The sequence below is a fragment of the Peromyscus leucopus genome, chromosome 3, assembly GCF_004664715.2.
Source record: "Peromyscus leucopus breed LL Stock chromosome 3, UCI_PerLeu_2.1, whole genome shotgun sequence".
NCBI classification, from domain to species: domain Eukaryota; kingdom Metazoa; phylum Chordata; class Mammalia; order Rodentia; family Cricetidae; genus Peromyscus; species Peromyscus leucopus.
The window spans coordinates 42,370,283-42,394,644 of NC_051065.1; the positions used below are offsets into that span (position 1 = coordinate 42,370,283).

Consider the following 24,362-nt stretch of genomic DNA (forward strand, 5'->3'; position numbering starts at 1 on the left):
AATCACCAATGTGTCACACATTGTTTTCTTACAATGAATGTAATTCACATTTTTCAAATGTGAAATGAATGTTATTTCACGTTTTTAAAAAACAGGCAGCAAAGAATGTGATCTGTACCTTTCATGTGTTCAGAGGAGTAGGTAGTCATTACCTGTTAGACAGCAAAGAGTTCCTAGGATTATTTAGTTGTTTTCCAAACAAAGAAAAAATGCTCAGAGGGTATCATTAAAAAAATTAAAAAATAACAGTTACAGGTTATTTGAATCACAAACCAGCATGGAAGGAAACTATCAAGAAATAGATGGCCTTGTTCTTCCAACTGCTCACTCTAACTTACAGCCAGTAGTCATATTATTTAAATTCAAACCTCAAAGGATTTAAAACAATTGCAAAGTTAACCATTTCAATTGTCATAGTTGTCATAGTTGGATGTTGAGTTCTTTGGTAAATAGTTGTGGCTAGTTCCTAAAGCAGGGAGGGAAAATTTCCAGGATGTTGGATGGCACTGCTCTAGAGTTTATTCTTTTAAAAATTGATTTCTTAAAATCATGTTAATGCTAACATTGCTTTATTGTTTTTGCTAAAATAAAACAATCACAAACTTTGTTTTTTGTTTCTTTACTGTTCTGAGAGACAGGAGTCACCGATTAGTCCCCAGGGGATGAAATCAAGGTGTGGACAAGGCCACACTCCTTGGAAGGGTTGAGCTGGTGGCTTTTTCCTTGCAGCTTTTGATTGTTGCAGCATTCCTCGATAGGCAATCACTTCACTCTCATCCTGGCCTCAGGGGCCAGCCACAGTGCTTCCTCTGCCTCTGCCTGTGTAATCTCCCTCATCTGAGCTTTCTTAAAGGTGATAACGTAGGGAAAGGGAGTGCTCACCTGGATAACACATGCTACGTTCCTTATGCCAAGACTGTTTATTCCATCTGCAAACTTCTTTTGAGTGAGGAATTAGGATCTAAAAATCAGGTTTTAATGTCTTTGGGGGCCACTGCCCAAATAATTATAATGCAATTTTTCAATTTATATTTATTTAATTCTATGTTTCCACTTATCATATACTGCGCTGATATCTATTGGTAGAAATGTTAACATTCATAATGTTTGCTCCATGGAAGGCTTCTCCTAGGAAAGTCCGGCCTCCTGTTTTGCTTCAGCTATTTCTTCTTCCTGTCTTGTGATTGTCAAAGTCCAGTTGTGACGGAAAATCCCCCGAGGAACCCAACTCTACATCTTACAGTTCGACTTGCTACACCCATCGAATGTGTTGTCATATTTAAGCTGCGACTGAAAAGAGTCTTTCACTGTGGATTCTTAAATGACCTCATTTATAATACATAGTTTAAAATGATCACTTCTAAAGAAAAACATATTAAAAATGGGATATGTCTAGAGATCATAATGAAGGCTGTGTGGGAGACAGAGAGAGCAAATGAGAGAGAAAAATTGTTTTAAATGACTTTTTTTTTGGTTTTTCGAGACAGTGTTTCTCTGTGTAGCTTTGCGCCTTTCCTGGAACTCACTTGGTAGCCCAGGCTGGCCTCGAACTCACAGAGATCCGCCTGACTCTGCCTCCCGAGTGCTGGGATTAAAGGCGTGCGCCGCCACTACCGCCCGGCTTTTTTTTAAAATGACTTTTAAAATAAATAAATAAATAAATAAATAAATAAATAAATAAGGGCTGCACCCAGAAGTATGAGCACATTTTTTAATAAACACTTCAAAATAAAATAAGGGCAACAGTGGTAGTCCACAGTCCTAACCTCTCTAAAATGTCAGAAAAACATCATCAAAACTAAATGAGATATTATGAACATGCACTAAGAATTTAAAATAATTTTAAAAAGTCTGCATTTGTAGATAAAAGAGAATTCTCACAGAGCTTGTGAAGATTAAACCACTTTATAAAGACTTTAGTCTTTTTTCCCAAGTTGAACACACACACACACAACACACACACACACACACACACACACACACACACACCAGTATGATACCATGCCCTCTATTGTATGTTCTTTACTGGGGAGGTATGAGCAAGCATCTCTTCACTATAGATAAGAAAATGAGGGCCTAATAAAATGATAACTCTACCCAAGCCTAACTTGGAGAACTCATAAAACTCATAAATTTACTGAGTATGATATGATCAACTTACAGGCAGAAACCACAAGGAAGAAGGCTCTCTCTCTCTCTCTCTCTCTCTCTCTCTCTCTCTCTCTCTCTCTCTCTCTCTCTCTCTCTCTCTCTCTCTCTCCCATAGCTATATACTCTGGAGTAGAAGAGCCCAATGCACAAAAGTACTGCCTACTTTATCTCCCACTTTCAACAGGAATACAAGTGGAAGAAATCTTGGGAGGGTCTCATACAGGTAATCATATCTGTTTTGATGTCAAGATAGTAAGAGCAGTGTCACATCTAGAGGACAGAGTCCCACAACTTTCTCTATCTATACCATCAGAAACACTAACAGCCACTCTAAAACAAATAAATAACAAAAAAAACTAAGCACAACTCAATGTTTATTCATTTGCATATTTGTTTGTACAGTAGAATAAGAGTAAAGAATTAATATTTCAAAAATACGGCTATTTCTAACAAAGATTTTAATAAGATAAACCAGTTGGATGATGCTCTGTCTCCTGTGTCCCTGAACACCATAACACACAGTAGGAAGGACCTTAATTTATGTTGAGGTTCTGTGTGGGCTTCTCCCAAAGATCTAACTCATCTCCTTGAAATGCTACATACTTCCAATAAGCTAAATATATCATTCTTTATATTATATATGGAACATATATATATATATATATGTATATAATATGATGATCAAATAAAATTAATGTATGAACATTTAGATAATTCTCATGGCCACTTCATAGCATTCTTAAGAATTTGTCTGTGAACTAAGATATTATTTCATTATCTCCGCAGCTACTGCTTGCAAGAGTCTTTGCAACTAAATCCTCACAGACATGAAAGCTTTACATATTCTTTATTATAAAATATTAAGTGTTCCATTAATTTTAAGAAGCCTTCTCAAAAAAGGAAGTTTGCACTTTATGGTTATAGTGACTATTTATGTTTATGGATCTGTAAGAAATGATAGGGGAAAGTTTAATGGGCTGTTTCTTGCAGAAAACTCATTCCCCTCCCTGTCCATTCCCAACATTTTCCCTCCTCTGTGCAATTGACAGAATAGGAAAAACATTTCCTGGAATGACAGGAAAACATAATACTGGAGATTTAATGTTATGAAGCCAGTTTTGCAGATAGAATTTATATTATCTAGCAGCTTCAAAAATGTAGCAATCTTTAAAGTGACTTTGTGTTAGCATGAATTCACAAAGAAAATAAGTGAGGACATATCTTCTTTAAAAGAATCCATCATCAAGTTTGACCTGAAGGAACTTCTACAGATAGAGGTTTGATGTGGTTGAGGTATTATGTAGGCAGAAGATGTAAATACAAATCAGGTAGATAAGAAGGCCCAGAGGAAAGGTAAAGAGGAGGCAACGGAGAAAGATGGGAAAGGAAAAGAAGAGGGCAGAAGAGAAAGAGAAATACATTAGTCTCCTATCTTTTATCTGATGTTTTGATTTCTACAGATTTAGTGCCCCATGTTCAACTACTTCCCAAAATATTCAATATTAAATTACAGAAATGAAAAAAAAAACTTCTGAAGTTTAAACATCTTTAATTACAGCATATTGTTTAATTGTTCTATTTTATTAGTATTGAAAATCTCTTATCATACCTAATTTATAAATTAAGCTTTATCACAGATATGTGTGCATAGCAAACAGCACTATATTTAGGATTCAACATTGTTGCACTTTTAGGTACCTACTGACACTCCCGTTGAAAATCTCGGACAAGGGTGGCAAGCAGAAAAAAAACAGAGAGCAGCCTTCCACTCCCCCCAAACCACATATTGGATCCATTAGATTTAGGTGTGACATAGTTAAGCACTTTTTAAAGATGGGGATTAAAGCACAATTAAATAAAAAGGAATTTATAATGTAAAATTAAACTTATGAAAATGTAAAATACAACTGACTGGCTCAGCAGGTAAAGGCACTTGCCACCAAGCCTGATGATCTAAGATCTTCATGACCATATGACAGAAGGAAAGAACCAACTCCAAATAGTCATCCTCTGACTACATACATACCCTGGACACACACATGCTTATACACATAAATAAATAAAAATTTAAAAACCTTAAAAATTCCAGTTGTTGACTTCTAAAGAAGAATGACAAGTCAAGAGAGCCAAAGTAAGCCAAAGGAAGCTTTCAAAACTGATCTAAGCCCCTCATCCAAAGCCAGAAGGGTGGATGGTGGGTAGGTCATGTGTGAGTTCTCACTACTTCAGTGTAGTGAGCAAAATCACCCTCTACCTCTGTCACTTAATGCACTCTTTTTAAAATAACTTTTTTTGACACAAGGTCTCATTCATTTAAGCAACTGAGGATGACTTTGAACTTCTGATTTTCCTGCCTATAAGTGCCTTGTGCTCTGATTATAGTCATCAACCACCACATCTAGATATGAGGTGCTGAGAACAGAACTTGAGACTTGGTGAAGGCTTGGCTCCCCAGCACTCAGTTAGTGTATATTTTATATGTGTGTTATATATTTATATCTTAAAAATAGGGACAACAACCCAGTCTATATACATACAGGTGTGTGTGTGTGTGTGTGTGTGTGTGTGTGTGTGAGAGAGAGAGAGAGAGAGAGAGAGAGAGACAGAGAGAGAGAGAGAGAGAGAGAGAGAGAGAGCTCATTTTTTAAAGTGTGTAAGCAACTTAGAAAAAAAAGTTTGCTATTTCAACAAAGTTGACCCATGACACGATTGTAAACTTGACACTTGGCACTCACAGTAAGAGCAGCCGTAGACTTCTGCACGCAGACCTATGTGGCCTTCTCCATTCCAGTCGAGGGGTACGATGCGGACGTAACGGGCAACAATGGCATGCTGCAGGTCGTGCCGGACCACACTGTCAGAATTGACATTTCCAGGAAAAGCCTGCAAAGAAAAATGCATTTAAAAACCCATGAAGAACACCACCGTGACAAAGGTATATTTTCTTCTCCAGTGAATAAGTTTCATTTTCTCACATCAGAAACAAAATGAAAATAAGGTTTTTCATTTCTTTTATTTAAAAATTCACTGTTTTGGTGCTTTGGGGAGATAACTACATAGGTAAAACACTTGCCATGCAAACTGAGGATTGAAGATTGGGTCCTAGAATTCTTGCAAAAGTTAGCAGATGTGGGGCCCTACAGGAATCCCAGCACTCCAGAGAGATAGGATCCCCAGGGCAAGCTAGCTAGCTTGACTAGTAAAAGAGACAAGCTCCTAGTCCTGTGAGAACCTGTCACGGGAAATAAAGAGGAAATTAATGGACAAAGACACCAAGAATCAATGTGGGGCTTCAACACATGTACACACATGTGACCTCACATATACAGACATACACATGCAACACACACTTTTACATTTGTGGGGGAAAGAAAAGCAAAAAAAATATTATTTTAAGTGAAAAATTGGCCAGAGTAACCAGATATCCCTTTATACACAAAAATATCTTCCCAAAGAGCTACCATAGGCTCTATTGTCATTTCATATGACAGCTGTCAGGGACAGGAGAACCAGGTGCATCTGTGGTGACAGTCTACATCTGGGAAAGCCAGAAACCCCTAAGAGTAGCCCTTGGGTGCTTTGGTTATACAGGATACCCTTCAGTTTCTTTGCTAAACAACTGGAAGAGTATTGGGTAACAAATATGTCTGAAAGCATGGAGAATGAAGGTCTACTGATACTGAATTTAGGAGTTCACCATCTGCTGGAAAATTTGAGAAGTGTAGGGTGTCCAGCTCACCAAAGGGTAGTGTAGCATTTCCTAAAGGTTAATCAATATAATGATTCACTACAATATAACACTCAGAACTTCTCTTCAAATCCAAGCATGCTTTGAGATTTAAGACATGATCCTAACTGAAGTTATGTTTTTTCTTTCTTCTGTTTATTGAAAAGAGATTGTTTTTTTCATATAATACATTCAGACTATGGTTTCTCTTCCCGCAACTGCTTCCAGCTTCTTCCCACCTCCTCACACAGCACAATCTACACCCTTTCTTGCTTGCTTCTATTAAAAAATAAACAGGCATCTAAACAAATAATAAAATTAAATAAAAACAAATCAGAGTAGGACAAAACAAAATAAAGAGCCAAAGAAAAAGAGCCAGAGACACACACATTTGCACACACAGAAACTTGAAATTTTAATCACTGCAGAGAGGAGGCCTTCCCATTCATGTTGTAAACCATCCAAAGTGGTAAATATATCTCAATATAGTAGTATTTTTAAATTTTAAAAATACAGAGAGAGGTGCAGTCAAGAATTTAACAAAATAACCTAACACTTATATAATACATTGTTATTTAGAGATTTCGTACGTTCTGCATTGTTGTGCCCTACAGAAAACTAATTTTTTTAAGTATTCTATTTTCTCTGGTCAACATTTGGACTCACAGAGAAGAAATGTGATAACTGGATGTTTAACGCCTAGGCAAGGGAAACCAGGGCGAAGTCACAAGATCATCCATCTATTTACTTTATTTGAAAATTATATTTTCAGATAGAACTAAATGCATTTTCTATTTAGGCACAACACATTTTATTTTGATATTATATACTTGAATACAAAAATTGAAAGTCTTATTGAGAATTTCTGTCTCCCACACTGCCATTATTGAGTTGATATCTGTCTTGTCCTCCAGATGATCCGTTTTACTTGTGTATTTTACTTTTCATTTTTGTTTACACAAATTGTTGACATGATCAATATTTTCTCTTTTGACTCAGTTTTTTAAGAAATATGCTTCTATTGTGACCATTGGCACCAATATCACCTCCATCATTTTGTTATAAGCAATTTAAGTCTGAATGGCCTTGTTGAATAAAATGTAGACTACCCATCAGAGCTTTTACTGCTTCGTAATTAAACTGCCATTGGTCTTGGAAAGTTGTTCTAAGGTAATTTCATTCTTTCTCTGATTGCAGTTTTTCACATAACTATGAAAAAAGGAAGAAAAAAGACACAGACTAATTTTTTACAAAAATATTAAGATTTGGAAGTCTGCTTCAAAAATTGAAAATTGAAAAAAGCTTGAAGCTTTAACCTATAAAATAACGCCATTTAAAATTCAACCTTCATCTAAACAGATACTATATAATAATAAGAGCTTTCCAGAGGCTTGAAAACATCAGCCAAATTTATCACTAAAGACTAAAATAAAAAAAATCAATTTACAGAAACCTGTTGGTTGTATGCCGCTGCTATTGCTTTTCTTCTGTTGGCTGTGATTTGTATGTTTGCACAGGGTAGGATATTTTTACTATTATTATTTTGGTTAACTCAGCAGTCATGTAACTCATAGTGCTTTATAATCAGTAACTAGCAACATAATGCAATACTTAATTTTGCTGTTACTCTTAGACTGACAACACTATAAATTGCACAAACACAGAGAAAAGATAATTTTTCAGATACATTGTAGGTCCCTCACAAGATTAACTTTAAACTAATCAATAGCACTGAAGTTTTTTTTAATAATCAAAAATTTTCCATGTACACTAATTATTCCTATGGCTCACATGGTAATTCAGATGATCCAAGATGAGAAGCAAACATTTCCATAAAGTACCATATAATATGTGTTCTAGGTTTAGTGTTCAGCACATTTCTCTGTCTTATGTACTTTGCACTTTAACAGCAACTTATGAAATACATAACCTGTCCTTTCTTATCTTGCAAACAGTAAAATTAAGAGTAGACCACAGTTGGCCAATTGTGGTGGCTACATTTTACCAGCTTCTTTCCTTGGATGATTTTGTTTTCCTTTTGTGGGGTGGTGTTAAAAGCAATCTGGGGCTGGGTGCATGTTTGGCGGGTGCTGTAGCGATGAATTATGTCATCACCCTCCTAAGATCCTGAATCAGTAAAGTACGTGCTGCATTCAGACAGGATCTCAAAGTCGATCCTCAGTGGATGACTTTGTCACTACTTGGCATTTAAAAGTCGGTAAACTTAGAGAAAGAGTTTTAAACCATTGAAGCATGTAACTCATTAGACTGAAGATTTAGACTAGTGCTCTGTGTGGTATGTGCGAATTAATGTTTCCCCTCAAATGCACTACCATGGGGTCTGAGATGTGACTTGTAACATATTTTATGAATAGAATAAGTATATTTAGTCCTCATAAAACTTCCATAATTTTTAAAGAGACTTTACAGAAAACACCATAACATACCCAGCAAATTAATGAGACGTTGTATCTTAAAGATTTTGCTTAATTAAAATTGAGCCTAAAACCCAAAGCCTTTGTGTAAATTGGAATGGATAGACATTGCAATGATGCTGAGAGCAGTGAACTTAGGAGATTGCAAGGGGAACACAGTAACATCAAACATGTGCTTTCTAATGTGGGCGACGATGTGCCAGTTGAAGACATCTCTACTTCAGTAGAGACAGTGTCTATTCTTCATTTTGATACTGTAAACTGTGACCACTATGATCATTTCACCTATAATTCTATTTATTTGTGGTTTTATTTTTATTTCTCCATTCGAACAACTTATATCTAAATGGAAAATGGATCTGCCATTTTGCAGCGTCACTATGAGTTCCCAAGTTATTCTTGCCGAGGCGGACATATAGAATGTCATTCTTGGTGTGTTGCACCTCTTGGCCACTCTTTCTGGCCTCTTACCCTGCAATCTCTCCGTATTCATTGTTGTTATCCAGCAGGTCACACACATCCTGACGGCACTTTCTGACTATAGGTATATTCCCTGACCACGCTTCTCAAATCCCAGCTATAATAAGGGCACCTCATGGAATTCTAGACAATACCTATTTGGTCCCTCTGCATTGGACTCCTCAAGTACAAGGGGCCAATGGTCAACAACTACCTATTTACTTCTTCATGAAGTGAAAGAATAAAGCCCTGCATGCACCAAATCCTAGCCATTTATATATACATTCTTGTTATTTCTATTCTCTATTTATAGTTAATAAGCCATATGCTTGATAATATCCTACAAGAAAAAAATAAATCATGCTAGTCTGTCTCAAGAAGACACTAGGTAATGAATAAAAATTTCCTAGAGTTATGAGGTTGTCATTATAATTATGCAAAGTAGCGAAAAATCACAGGACTGTGGGAGAAACGGAAATGATCGTACAAAATTCAAAGGAGACACACTAGCAGTAAAACAAAAGTTAACTCTCTCATCCATCAAATCCAGCAGGTTCATATTGGACAGTCACTGGAAGTTTGCTGAAAATATATATTTGGTTCATGAACCAATGCAAATGTGAGACAAAGGTCACGAGTTTTACCAGCTTGTGAGAGGCAACACTTTCTTGGGGAACTACCAGTCCTGACTTGATTGAATATACCACTTAATTTTCTCAGCACTATGAAAGTACCTTAACATTATTTTACTAAATGATTAACTTGGCCTTTCCTTGAATCTAAGACCAAGGATTTACCTGGCTTCTTGCATTCAGAGTAATATTGGCATTATTTCCCTGTGAAGTTTGTGCATTGATACTTTGCTTTACTGAGTAATATTTTATTGTACAATCAAAAGAAAATTTGAATATTTTACATAGTACATAAAGCTGTGTCCGTCATGATAAAAGTGAGTTTAAAAACTGCTAGTTGATCCATGGTGAAGTCAGAGGTCAATAAGTAATTTCTCAGTTGGAAAGTGATAAATTGCCACAGAGTAGATAGGGAAAGTGGGACCCAATCAAGGAGGATATTAGAAAGAGAACTTTTGAGTTTTGAATGGAATTAAAAGTATGATATTTGGTTAAAACAGTTATCTATATGCTAATTCAAGAAAAAGTATATTAAAAACAAAAAAAATGAATGTGTGAGAGCATACTAGCGCGCGTGTGTGTGTGTGTGTGTGTGTGTGTGTGTCTGTGTGTGTCTGTCTGTGTCTGTATAGCTTTAACATCCCTTCTCTGCTATAAAATGGGATTCCTCCTATAGTAAACACATAGAGTCAGTTGAAGGATCCAACTTATCTTTTAACATAAAATCCAACCAGTTTCCTAAAGGCTAACCCTCCTGGCACTAAGCCCAAGGCGAAATTTCTCAAATTCTTATGCAAAAGAAATGTTTCTGCACTAGGAACAGAGTGTTCAATAACACTGGTATAAAAAGATAGCAAATCAATTGCACAGGGAGTTTCTCTGAGTTTTCCTCAATGAAGCCCCATGGAAAAGGCCAAAACTTTTTTCAGGAACCACAGATTTACAGTTTAACTAAAATGTTCAATGCAGGACTGCGGCTCCCTTCTGACTGGCTCTTGGATGTACTTACATGGCAATTTGTTCACTTTTCAACTGAAACTAGTCTTAAGCATCTCAGGGAAGGGTTGGAGCATGTCTTCAGGGTATGCTCTGTTAACAAACATAGCTTTTCTTGAGTTTATAAGTGTTAATGCCGTAAACATGAGAACACACTCGTTGGAAAGGCTCTGTACTAAATCCCTGTCTATATGGACAACTCAACATTCTCAGGAACTTGTAATCAGGAAAGTGGTCAAGTATTGTTTAGGGTGAGAATTCATAAAAACTAAATAAATTGCTATTTTTAATTTTTTATTCCAAAAACATAAAATCATTCTTTTGGATACCTTTATGCCACGAAATGTAAATACTTCTGATGCTAAATGTATTGACTGACTTGAGCATTTTGTAATGACTTTACACTTTCTCAACTTAATATAAATATGCATTCTATTTTATATGAGCATATCATTTACTACTTTTTACTTTCAATTGCATGATTAATATCTAGTAATGGTTTTAGAGATATCTAATGAGGCAAAAATAGTATTTCCTGGGTCGTCAGACACTAATTCTTCATTATATATTTGACTATCATTTTTCATGGGGGTAGGGAAGGAAATCCCCCAATGTGATTGTTAAGTTATCATTCTTCCATTTTTATTAGTGTTAGTTCCTTACTGCCTTGTGTTGAAAATACTTTTGGAAAATTAGCTTAGGTTAGTCTTCATTCTCTTTAAGAGTGAGCCTTACCCTAATGGCTTACACTTACATTTTTTTTAAAAAGTGCTATCACATGCATGAATTTATGTCCTGCATGTATGTGTCTGTGCACGACCTGTGTACCATGCCTATGGAAGATGCCTTTAGAGTAGACCTGCAAACATGGTTAGCCACTATGTAGTGCTGGGAACTGAACCTGGGTCCTCTACAAAAGCAGCCAGTGTTCTTAACTGATGTGCTTCTTCTTCAGTTTCTTACCTTTCTTTTGACAGAGAAAACAAATTAGTGAAGATAATACAATCACTTTTTTAAAAATTTTCTTAGACATAGCTATTTCCACAGTTAGTCACCTTGAATCTCCCTATTTGACCTCTGATCATGTTGCTATTATCATTATTCAACAGCTTAAATGTGTCCATGGGTTACCACTAGCCACACTATTCCCTGTCCTCTTTCAAAAGTGAGATCATTTTAATTACCTTCTTTCAATTTCATTCCCTGATGTTCTCAGAATATATTCAGTTGGAAATTCATCTATCCAGAATTCTCTCAATTTTCTCCTAGCTCAAGTTCCCTAAAGTTTTCATCTCAGTTTACTCTTCTGAGTTTAATAACATCAAATCTAGTTAGAGTTTTAAGCATCATTGGTCATTAGGTATATTCAACTTAAAATAACATAACTCTGGCATGAGGGTTTACTAAAATTTAACAATCAAAAATGTAAACACACTCTTGAAGATATCAAGACTACAAAAACAATTTTCAATAGATTCCTTGTCCACTGATGTTTGAAATGTAAAAACTTGGCAAATAGTTTGGAAGTTCCATAAATATAACCAGCAATCCCAGTAGTCATGAAAATATGAGAATTTCATTTATGTAAGAGTGTATATATGGACTTGTCTATTAGCTTCAGTGTTGATCACTCTAGAAACATGTAGAGTGTGTGTCAACTGACAAATGGGTAAACCAAGTGAGTCATCTACAGCTTGGTCCTTCCTTCTCTCCTTCTACATCCCATTGAAGAGTGCTTCCTGCCTGCACTGTCTTCCACCACCTTACACTCCTGGCTTCTCATTGTCCCCATTCTCATGTTATTTTCTTTCCTTAAAAAACTCTTTTTGCCTCAATTTTTTTAGTGAAAGCAAAATCAAGTGTCAATCATTTTAAAGTAAATCTAGAGAACTCCACTAAATTTCTTTAACCCTTCAATGCATTAAATTATAATACATATATTATTTTAATCTCCCAAACAACTTCATATTCAGCTCCCTAAGATTATAGGTCACACTAGACATCTTTTTCTCCTACAGTTAATCTCCAGCACTGATAATTTGAAACTCAAGTCTCCTTTGTAAATTCTAAGAACATGTGACTCTGAAAACTTGATATTCTTTATCCTTGGGGCTGTGATTTCATTTAGATTCCAGGACAAGAATGGCATGGTGCCTGCTCTCTGGTCTTCCTGATCATCTCAATCTCTGTAAAGGATCCATCACTTTAAGGCTAAAATCAGGGATCAATTCCTGTAGCACTTTCTTCAGCCATAAGTTAGAGTTTGCAAAATGAGCTGGCATTTTCAGCTTTCCAGCAGTTGTCTTTGTTTGAGAAGGCAGGAGGTGTTTGAAACTGATATACAAAAGCATAAGCCAAAATAACTCTGTCTGTGGATCTCCAAAGCTTGTCTTCAAACCATCCTGAACAGGAGAGTGAGGATTAAGAAATAATAGATAGGAAAAACAGAGATGTAGACATAAAAGTAAAAGACAGAGGCACAGGATAACTTTGGGAGTGCTCTGAGTCAATACCACAGCAGCCCTAAGTTTATTTCTCAGGGCCTTTTTATACCCAAAGCAAGGGGTATGGTAATATTTTATTTGTGCTGAAATGTGATTTTATTTATATGTTAATAAATAAAGTTGCCTGGAGATCAGAGGTCAAAGCAAGCCATAAGCAGAGTCAGGCAGTAGTAGCACACACCCTTAATCTGAACACTTGGGCAGGCAGAGTTACTGTGTGGTCAAGGACACAGCCAAGCATAGTGACAGGAACCTTTAATCCCAGTACCAACCATAGAGACCTGGAGGTCTGTATAGACAGGCCGTGATGAGGAAGCCATGTGGTTAGGTTTAGAGCCAATGAGAAGGCAGAACAGAAAGACAATAAAAAGACAAGTCAGACAGGAAGAAGCTCTCTCTCTGGGGAAGCTACTGCTAGTGGTAAGCTAAAGTTAGTCATGTCACTCTGATCTCTTTGGCTATTATCTCTGTATTTGGCTCTGCATTTCTTATTCACTAAGACTGTTTAGAATATCATCTACAAAGGGGGACAAACAACCTCCCCCTCTCAAGGACATCATGGTTCAAAGTACAAACAAGTATAAACACCTCCTTAATTCTCAAGACATCTGGTAACCATGTCTTTGGCCAAACACCCTGTTACCAAATTTTAGAGAGCAAAGATAAGCTTGAACTCTCCAACCTTGCTTGAGTCAAGATGGAATCAAGGCACAAACTGGAGTCACTGTGTGTTCCCACACCTTTTCCTATTTCCTTCTCATGTTTGCTAACATTGCTATCCTCCAGGCCTCCTATGCAGGGATCTTCTGCTGCATCAGTCCCCTACTCTACCTCAGTTGCTTCACATTGATGGGTGCCCTATGTCTCCAATACCAGCTTCCTATTCCAGAGGTCACTGCATTTTGTCAAATCCACTTTCTCCTCTTACAGCTCTCTGGTCCTCTCCTTCCATCTGGATGCTTTCTTCCTCAAGTCAGTGTTCATACAAGAGAAATCTTTCTAAATTAAAATCTCAATATGCATGAACTTAATTACTTTACCCAAAGTATAGATACTTGCTTTTGTTTACATGTTGCCAACTCAATAAGTTGGAAAGAATAATTTGCACAATTATCACCCTTTGTTTTGTTTATAGGATGCTAAATGATTCACTTAACAGATTCTTCTTAACAAATTAGCGAAATTGACTTAGCTGAACAAATATATTTGTTTTATTGGTATCCTACAGAGACACTCGTGTTAGCTTCAGTTAGACCTGAAGTAAGTAGAAAATTGCAGCTCCCAACTGACAAAAATTCTGTATTTTATTCAAACCTTTAATGCTCTCTTTTTCTGAATAACAGAAGATTAAGCATCTCTTTTGCAATGTGCTTGATATTTGTATAGCTATGTCCATGCTTTCTCATGCGTATGAAATTTTTATTTTCCTTCTGAATTGAATAATTTAGAACTACAAATAGATGACCATCACTTTAAATTTGGAGCAAAATTTGTTTATCTAAGCAGGGAACTGGAAAGACGACACAGGCAATGTTGCAGATTACAGATAAGTTGGTCCTCTGACTTAAAGATGGGCTAAAATATTCTTCACCATAATCCTGTGTTAATTTTATGTAAAGTTCCAGGAACATGCAGACAAGATAGATGTTGCACATTTGTACTAATATTGTCAATTCTTGGCACTGAGATGAGGCTAGTAAGCAATGGATTTTATTAGCCAAGCACATGGAAGTATTCTGCAAGAAGAAAAGAAATCAGAGAGTTGTTTGGAATCAGACCTTTTGAATAACTGACAATGTTAACAACCAAGTCTTAATAGCGACTGAATTATCCTAAGAATAAAATGACTCTACACATCTATTTTATTCGACTTGGCTTTGGAAAAATATTCTATGAAAGTATACAAAGAGTCAGTAGCTAACCTGGCATCATCCTGAGAAGAGATAAAAAGTAAACCAAATAAAGCCTTTTATAGAAAGAAAGACAGCACATAACACAAATCTTATCTGAGATTATATATTGATCTCCATATTTAAATGTCACTGTAAATATGAAGAAACTATTTCATGTATGTAATTATAAAACTTATACAAATCTTTTATTATTTATTTATGTGAGTGTGCATGCGTGCTTGCGTGTGTGTGTGTGTGTGTGTGTGTGTGTGTGTGTGTGTGTGTGTGTTTGTAGCTTTTTTGAGACAGTGTTTCTCTGTGTAATAGTCCTGGCTGTCCTGTAACTCACTTTGTGGACCAGGTTGGGTTAAACTCATTGAGGTCTGCCTGCCTCTGCCTCCCAAGTGTTGAGAGTAATGGTGTACATAAAGTATGAAAGGCTAAGCATCATAAATGATTTCTTGCAATACTGATATCTGCATAGTATAGCCTTTTTCCAATGAGGTAAAATTTCTAATCAAATGTTGACACAAGTGGTGAGGTAAAACTTATATAAAATCTAACACTCCCCCTGCAGTGCGTGATGGTGCCCTAAAGTTGAGTTGCCATGCTAAGGACCTGAAAGTCATACTTTATTATGCCATTGTTAATCAAAGGATGAGGAGGGCAGCATTTTGCATCACAGCATTCAGGCATGTAATGCTTTTCTTTAAACTATCTCTGGAACCTGAATGCATGGCATGAATAACTAAATTTCAAAGGCTGACAAGATTTTACACTCTATTATAAAGAGTAAAAGTATAATGTAGTGACATGCAAAGCGACCATCACTGCGATATCTGATAAATATGAAGTAATAATGTGCTTTCCTGAGAAAAATGAATGTACATCCAGTGCAGTCCTTGAACAGTTTCTTAATGTAAAGAACAAATAGATAAGCTATACAAAAATGATCAAATAATGGTATAATCTTTATAAATACTTTGCTCTTAATAGAATAATAAGTTTATTGTGTTATTATATTTTTTCAGTGTGGAAATCTAAACCAGGGCTTTGAGCAAGCTAGACTCACACTCTGCCACAGGGCTTTGAACAAGTGAGGCTTATGCTCTGTGACAGACTAATCTGTGGCCTACCATGTCTTTTCTTGATTACAAACTCAATGAGTTATATTTTTTAAGTAAAAAATAAAGGAAGGTGAGGACATGAAGAGGATTGAAAAGGAGTTGGAGCATGAGAGTGATGTTTGAATATAAATATGTTGTATTCATGAAATTCTCAAATAAAATAAAAAGAAATGGGTTAGCAAAATAAACTCCCAGAGACATTTTTGACATACAGAACAATATAAATATTAATTATGTATATACATGAACTGTAGACCTAAACTTTTATGTATACCAAAAGTTCAGGTCATTGGGGGAACTTTGCCATAAAAATGTGGCTGTACTTCATGTAATTGTTTCAGAGTAACTGCCCGTGGATGTTGGGGACAACTGTCGAAATGTGTAGTTCTGGAGTGGTATACTTGTTAGTGCTGAGGACAGATCTAGAGGTCATTGTAGATTATGTCTGGCAGGCAATGGCTCACTGAGCGGTTACAGTGAAGGCCGAAAAAGGAATGGAATTTGCGGCTTTATCTCTCAGTAGTGAAATGTGCTATCTGGGTTACTGTTATAGTCAGCAAACTGTAACAAAGAGTATTACCCAATCTAGATAGGACCCCCAGAGAAGCCCCCAAAGGTTAGGAAACTATAGAATCTTCCTATAACAAACAGTTATGTGGTAGACAGCCACATACATTCATTTATAAATCAATATTAAGTGCCCTCTATGATATACTGGAAAGTTCTTTCCTCTATATGTTGAAACATGAGATGTGTTTGATAAAAGAAAACTGTTGTCAGATTTTATGGTACATGTAGCTCAGAAGAAGAACATAACTTCATGTGCTAGAAGCAATGCTAAGGGTGATAAATAGTAAGCAGAGATAAGGTCAACTTGGCAAATAAGTATGCATGTATGTGTATATCTGTGCACATATACATATGTAGTATATAGACTTTGGATTGCTCTGTGTGTATATAAAATTACATATGTGTGTGTGTGTGTGTGTGTGTGTGTGTGTGTGTGTGTGTGTGTATAATTACAGAGTGGATTATACTAATGGGTATAGGTGGAAAGAAGAATGTGTTTTTGTTTTAGGGCTATCATGAGTTGAAGAAATCTGTATACACTTTTCTGAACCCCACTTCACTGTGAGCTGTAACATATTCATGTGCATAAAGCAAGATAATTGATATAGCAGTAGTGACTTCAAAAAACATTCATATCAAGAGACATCATTGCCCTATTGTGTTTTATATCCATCATGGTGGTCATAGTCTAAAATACACATGTCATTTAAGCTTCAGCCAAAATTAAGAATAAAAAACGCATGTATAAACCCTCTTCAATAATAATCATATATTGTACTTAGGGAACTCTGACTACCATTACCACAAGGTGGTAGTGACAACCTTGTTTGGAAAAACTAGTGCTGATGACACAGTACTCTGGTGTTGTGGACAATGAAAGATGTACTTGTACAGATTTAAGTGCATCAACTCAAATAAACAGAAGCTGTGTCTACCAGAGAACCTTGCCAAGTGCTTCTGAGGTATGAATAGTGCTCCAATAAAGCAGTTAATCACTGTGGGCATGGCATAGTCTGCCCACATCTGTCACTTCAGGACAGACAGCTAGAGTAACATTATTTTTCAATTGTATTGCTATATCATCCTAATTAAGCATTTATTTGAACTCCAGTTTCACATTGTTTGAGTTAAGTCTACAGAGTAACAGAATATTCTAAAGTAGATAACATAAATCTTCAAAAACAGTTCATATACATATGTACATGTTATTTCATTTATATTTATTTTTATTTTGTGTGTATGATGTGTTTGTGCATTGTGTGTGCATTGTGTACTTATTAGCATAGGTGTGCGCATGTACACATGCATGTTGAAGCCAGAGGTCAATGTTGGTAATTATTCTTCAGCTATTAGCATATTACATTTTAAGACAGGTTCTCTCGGTGAGCCTGAAGTTCATCCTGTTGGCTAGACTGGCTGGCCAGTGAACTTGAAAGAGCCACCTGTCTCCACCTGACCCTTGCCTGTTGGGTTACAAGTGCAAAAAAATGAAACCACACCTGACATGTGGATTTTATGGCTCCAGGGATCAGAAATCAGGTTCTCATGCTTCTTTCCTGTAACCTCAGTGACCAAACCACACATCCACGTCTTTATAAGTACTTAAAAGCTTTCTGTGACTACTGAGCACAGCAGGTGTGAAAAACTTTTCCTGTGATCAGAAATCATCCATGACCTTCCCACTTCTATCCTTCATTCACCATCCCCCAAGCACTGTGTGTTTCAACCACACCATGTCACCACATTTATGAATTCTTATTATTTTATGTGTTTCACCTAACCATTTTCTCATTTCATTTATGATAATCAGAGCCCCCATTACTTAAACCCTAGTGATCTTTGCAGACCTGCCTAAACCACTATCTCCTTTTAGAAACTGTTTGAATTAGAACTAATTAGCTTCATGCCTTTCCTTAAGCCTAGCATGTCATGTTTTGCACTTCAGATTTGGCACAACTGACATATTATTGTGTTAGATAATAACAATAACAAGTAGAGATCAATTTCAGTTGTTTCTATTTTTTCATTCTGGCCTTTTGACTTCCTTGTGATAGAGATGGCCCTTGTGTGTCAAATAAGTTAATGATGCATTGGTACATAAGATAATGCCAGTGCCGTGAGAATTTTCTAATACTGGCACCTTTAGCTATTATACCTAACACGTTTGAAATTTAACATTTCAGCAAATCCTTTTAGAGAAAAAATATGTAGAAAATGATACGAGTTGTGTATCCATTGGTGCTGACTTCAACATATTTTTTTTTTGGCTTTTGTTGTGAATTATGTTAGTTGTACTCCCAATTTGTGAGACTTTTAGGGGGCAGTTTCAGAGCCTTCACGGATCTGCCTACCATTCATTCAACTTCCATATTCCTCTGCTGAGTGTTAGAAAGATCAAACCATAGAATATAGCCCAAAGGAGAAAGGATGCTATCAGAGAGAACAGGTACATTTAGAAATGGGTTTGGACACTCGGTTAAAGTAGCTACCTTGCATGAAAACATACTGGCACATTTTTAAGTACTATAAAGAATTTAAATGTAAATTTATGAATGATGAATGAATGCTTAGTACTTCTTAGGAAAACAGATTATTATAACAATTGATAAAGATTTGCATTCACTTCTTTTTATCCTTTGGTAATGTGCTTCTGATTTATTTGTTTGTTTGTTTGTCTGTTTGTTTGTTTAAGGACAGGGTCTCACCATGTAACCCTGTTGTCCTGGAACTCAGGGTTGTCCTGTTTTGATCTCACAGAGATCTGCCTCTTGAAAGCTGGAATTAAAGGCAAGAACGATCATGTCTGGCCAAGTGCCCTATTTTTATTGTGTATTTTTTACTCGAGTTAACTTTGCTTATATTCACTGAAAATAAATTATTAGTAAGGAGATAGCAATAATATTGAATTACTGAAATGACAAAACAAGATCTAGCATGTCTTCAATAGATATTTATTACAAATTTACTGTAACAACTTAATATCCATTCCACTCTTCACTATGCTCTCCAACCAGAGTCTGGTCACTTTTAATAGGGGATGACTGTAGATCACCATATCAAACATGTCTTTCTCACTATCTTTACTTTGGTGTGTCATGGTTGACAAAGTGCCCGAATCTCATTTCATTGTCTTAGTGTCTTGCTATCCACACAGATGACAATTGCTTTACTTGGCTTAGACAATCCATTTTTAAGAATGAATCCTTGAGATTGGTTATTATCTTTAATTTATAAATCCAAAGGTGTTCTTAGCCATTATTTAAAGTAGTGGGATATTTTTCCCTCAAAGGTAAGTATGAATATATTCTCCCATGGTTTTTCCAGTTATAAATATCTCTAATTAAACATGGGTGACCAAAAAAAAACAAATTTGTTTATTTCACTTTTTCTTTTAGTGCCTTCTATTTCGAAGCTTTCCCCTCAGGAGTTGGGGATGGCTCAGTGGTTGAGATCATTATCTGTTCTGGCAGAGGCACCCGTTTCAATATCTAGCACCCACAAGGTGGCTCATAACTGTCTGCAGCCCCAATTTTAGGACATCCTATACCATCTTCAGGTCTCCATGGGCATCCAGCACATATGTGGTGCTATACATTCATACATACAAGCAAGAACTCACACCTAAAAACAAAACAGAAGAATCTTAAAAAAAAAAAAAAAACAAAAAACAGAAAGAAACTGTCCTCTAAAGCTCCAGTGAACTTTGTGAAAGCTACTAAAAGCCAACATTGATTTCAACCGTAAACAATCATGAGCTGTGCATCTTGAGGTAACATGGAATGATGGAACCAGAGAGGGCCTAATACAGGAAGAGTTGGGTAATAGCCTCTACTACTTAGAAATTTACTGCCTTGCAGAAAGAACATTGACCAGTTTTGCATCAAACTTAGCAAGCCTATGTCAACTTTCTCATTTCACCGACATAGAATATTCTCTTATATCTTTACTTTATAATTTTAAAAGTAATTCTTTAGTTTTATTTTGTGTATATGGATGCTTTGTCTGCATATATGACTGAATACCATATACCATGTGCACACGGCATCCAAAGAGGACAGAAGAGGATGTCAGATCCCCTGGAACTAGAGTTACTGGCAGTCCTAAGCTGCCATGTGAACTCTGGGAATAGAACCCAGGTCCTTTGGAAGAGCAGCCAGTGCTCTTACCCACCGAGCCATCATTTCAGTTTTGTATGTTTATTTGTATGAGCTCGAGTTTCCTGCTGATTTCCACACTAACGATTAAATAGGCAGCTAATACATGCCTACTATTTATAAAAGAATTGTGTATTTAAAAATAGGTTGGAATTTATATTTGAAAATACATGATAAAAAGAATTCTCAGAAAAAAATTAGTCTTTTTTTTTACTGTTTGTTAAGTCTTATCAAAATTGTTTTCTGAGATTTTGCATAGAAAGTGCAAAATAGACATACATGTATGCATGATATGTTTTCATATCACTGGGTATAATGAACTTTGAAAAATAAATTGAAAAAATAAATAATATTTAAAAATAAAATTGAATTATCATTGCTAAAATATTTACTTTGTTTCAAACCTAAATTGTACATGAAGTAATTTTAAGCATTTAACATGTAAAGTATATAAGTATTTCAATATTTTTTGTACAAAATAGGCAGTTGTAGCATAAACAGGAAAAGGTATCATAATAAAATAACTACAATAACTAGGGCAAAAAAAAAGGAAACACAGAATGTACTTGAAAATGGTGTTTTACAACAAAGTACATCCTTTAACATTACGTCTCAATAGTATGTAATAATGGAGAAGAATATAACACGGAATAAGCAAGGATGAAGAGGAGAAGAGGAGAGGATGTGGGTGAGAGGAAAGGCAGAGCTGTGGTAAGAAGTGGAAATAGAGGACGAGAGGAAGGATAGCAGCTTCAAAGTGCATTGATCTAAACTTAATTATAGTGCTGGAAATGATGGCATCCAGTCCTTTAATTGGTTTTTAGAGTGTGCTCTGGGTTATATTACTAAAACAGTATGAAGTATAACCTAAGTTGTCGTTAGAATCTTGAGGACTAATACCCCTGTCTGAATCCAGTCCAGACTTCTGCTCAGGCCACTCTTCCTCCAGCAGCTGCCTTCTTCTGGCAAGCCCCCAGCAAGAGTCTGGGTCCAAGGATAAAGGCAGACTCCATTTTCACTTCTACAAGAAAGTTCATCGACATCAAGTTTCCAGCTACATGAGACATTGGATTAGCCACAAACTTTTTAATGGGCCCACTAAACTGTTTAGGGTCCACCTAAACTAAGCATGTCCTCCCCACTTTCCCCATAGTGCACATTTATACCACAGGGTTCTGTCCCCTACTCTTGCCTTCTGGGAAACAAACACAGCTTTGCCTCAGCCTCTTGATGTAACCTCTACCTTCCTCTGAGAGTGTAAAGGGGCCCTCCCACTCTGCCACATGGACCTGAACACTCATCAGAACCCCAAATGCATCATCATCTATGGAACTGCACTGGAGCTGAACACATCATGCTGCCATGAAAATGTCTAACTGTCTATGGCACTGCTAACTCTTTTAATAAACTTTCTGTTACAAAGATGATCTGTCTCAGTGTCTCATCTGAATCCCAATTGAGACCCTTCCTGCTCTTGCTTGAGCATCTCTACACCAGCTTCCCCCTTTGTAAGACATGTGACTTTCTTACACCATAACATTGGGCTCACCCTGATGTGCAGTGTCCTTGGTAACTAACATTCCCAATTACCTCTAGCAGATTCACTATAACTTGTCTGTGGTGCTGTCACTTAATTCCTACACTCCCGTGGCAAAATAACCAGAAGTATTTCAGACTACTATGTATTTTATTCATCTGAATTTTCCTTTCAAAGTAATTACTGGACTATTTAAAGATGCCTCCCAGATATGACATGTTTCATAATCGCAAATTTGAAAACTGAATCTTATACACTTTGGAAAATCCAAGAGAAAATACTTTTTGAAGATGGCACTATCAATCAATACACTTTCAAGGATCTGCTGTAAGTTCTTCATATGCAAACGATCAAAATTGAAAATTCCCGAGGAAAAAGTGGAGCAGCATGGCTTTGTGATCATTCAAACTTCAGATTTCATTGTATGGTTTTAAGGTCTATTATTTCACATATCCTCAGCCTCCTCTGTAATGGGAAAGGGGTTGGAGGATTTCAGTCCCCAACAGCAGCCTTTTAAACTGGACTTTCCCGCTGCAGAGATTTCTCAGCCTGTTAATTCATAAGCACATGGGAATTGAACTCAGAACAAAGGTGTTTTAGTCTCAACAACACTTCAGGACAATTTAAAAACTTGATTGCTCATCAGTTTTTCTATCTCCAGCATGAAAATAGTCATGCCACTAAACTTAACATTGAAGGGTCAAGAAGATTTTAAAATGTCATAACAAGTTGTTCACGTTCCAATGTTCAGAGGAGGTGAACACAGTGTGACGAAAATAAGGTTAATACTGTAACATCCTCAGTTAAAGCAAACATGAGTGTTCCGCATTTCATTATAACATCCATTATTGCTCTGGAGAAGTGGTGGGTGATTTGCCCTTGGAAGAATGTAGTCAAGATCCAATATGTGACCTACAAGCTCTTACTATGGAACCATACATGAAGGAGTAGTGTTTGAGTTAGAATTTAAGTTTGGGAATGGTAGAAGTATAAATAAGTTGATTTATGAGGCTTCAGAGACTTCCAATCTACAGTGCTTCTGGTTGTTTCACATTTTGTCAAGCACAGATGATCGCAGGTTCAAAACAAGAGGGGTACTGAAAGCAAATACACTGATACAAGACAAGTAGAAATCTTCAGCTGTTTTTTAGATAAAAATATATAATTAGGGACTCAAGAATTATCCTAACCTGTTCATTACAAGAACGTAACGGAAACTCTCTTCAATCCATCCCATCTGGGAAAATTATATTATTCCTGGTAGTTCACACTAAAGAAAATTAGTTCTGATGGTAGAGGGCATGGTATATTCAAGTTGATCATTTTTAGTAGAAGAGTCAGTCTTTTGGCTGATGTCAACATTGGCAATAGAGACTAAAGAAACTTCTTGTTGGATCTGAAGGAAAAAGAACAAAATATAATTTAAACTAGGATTGTGAGAAATGACCCAAGAACCTCATGCTTTCTGAGTTCTTCCAGCAATCCTTTTAGGCTCAATTTACCAAGGTAGGCCAGAGTGTCCTGACAGTGTGCCCAAAGACCAAAGCACCCCTATTTCCTTTAAACTTCAAATAAGCCTAATTAAAGTATATTAAACATTGCTTTGACTTTTGATTTCTAAATTTTATAGGAAGTAGATATAAATAGACAAGAACAAAACCTAATGTCCAGGAGAGGCTCAGGAAATTAACAGATGTCCTGAAATGTTTTAAGAAATTAACTCCTTAATGTTTACAAAGCACTTTAAAATATTTTATCTTACATGCATATGTGTTTTGTTCACTTGTATGTCTGTGTCTCACAGGTATACAGTGCCCGTGGAAGCCAGAAGAGACCGTCAGGTCCCCTGGAACTAGAGTTACAGAAGGTTGTGAGCTGCCATACGGGTGCTGAAAACTGAATTCAGGTCCTCTGGAAGAGCAGGCAGTGCTCTTAATCAAAAAGCCATCTCTTCAGCCCCTACAGAGTGTTTATATATGATGTTTTAGGGTAATGCTTTGAAAAAGTATATTTGGCATTACTAATGTAAAACTGTGTATTAATTTGTCAGGCATGTCAATTATAGCAGTCAGCAGGAAGTAACCTATGAGCATGCATATCACTAAACACTTGAAGCAAAGAGATGCAGAAAATGTAAGGACCTGTTACAAAGGAAGGCATATTATTTAGGGCTTTTTC

General features: G+C 36.3%; 1 protein-coding gene across 1 annotated transcript in view; it reads right to left on the reverse strand.

Annotated features, from left to right (window-relative positions):
• Positions 1–24,362, reverse strand: part of Cntnap2 (contactin associated protein 2) — a 2,034,995-nt gene that overhangs the window by 1,230,959 nt on the left and 779,674 nt on the right. Inside the window, exon 4 of the mRNA XM_028876400.2 lies at positions 4,887–5,034. Within this exon, the coding sequence (XP_028732233.1) occupies positions 4,887–5,034 (148 nt within the window). The remainder of the gene's footprint in view (positions 1–4,886; positions 5,035–24,362) is intronic.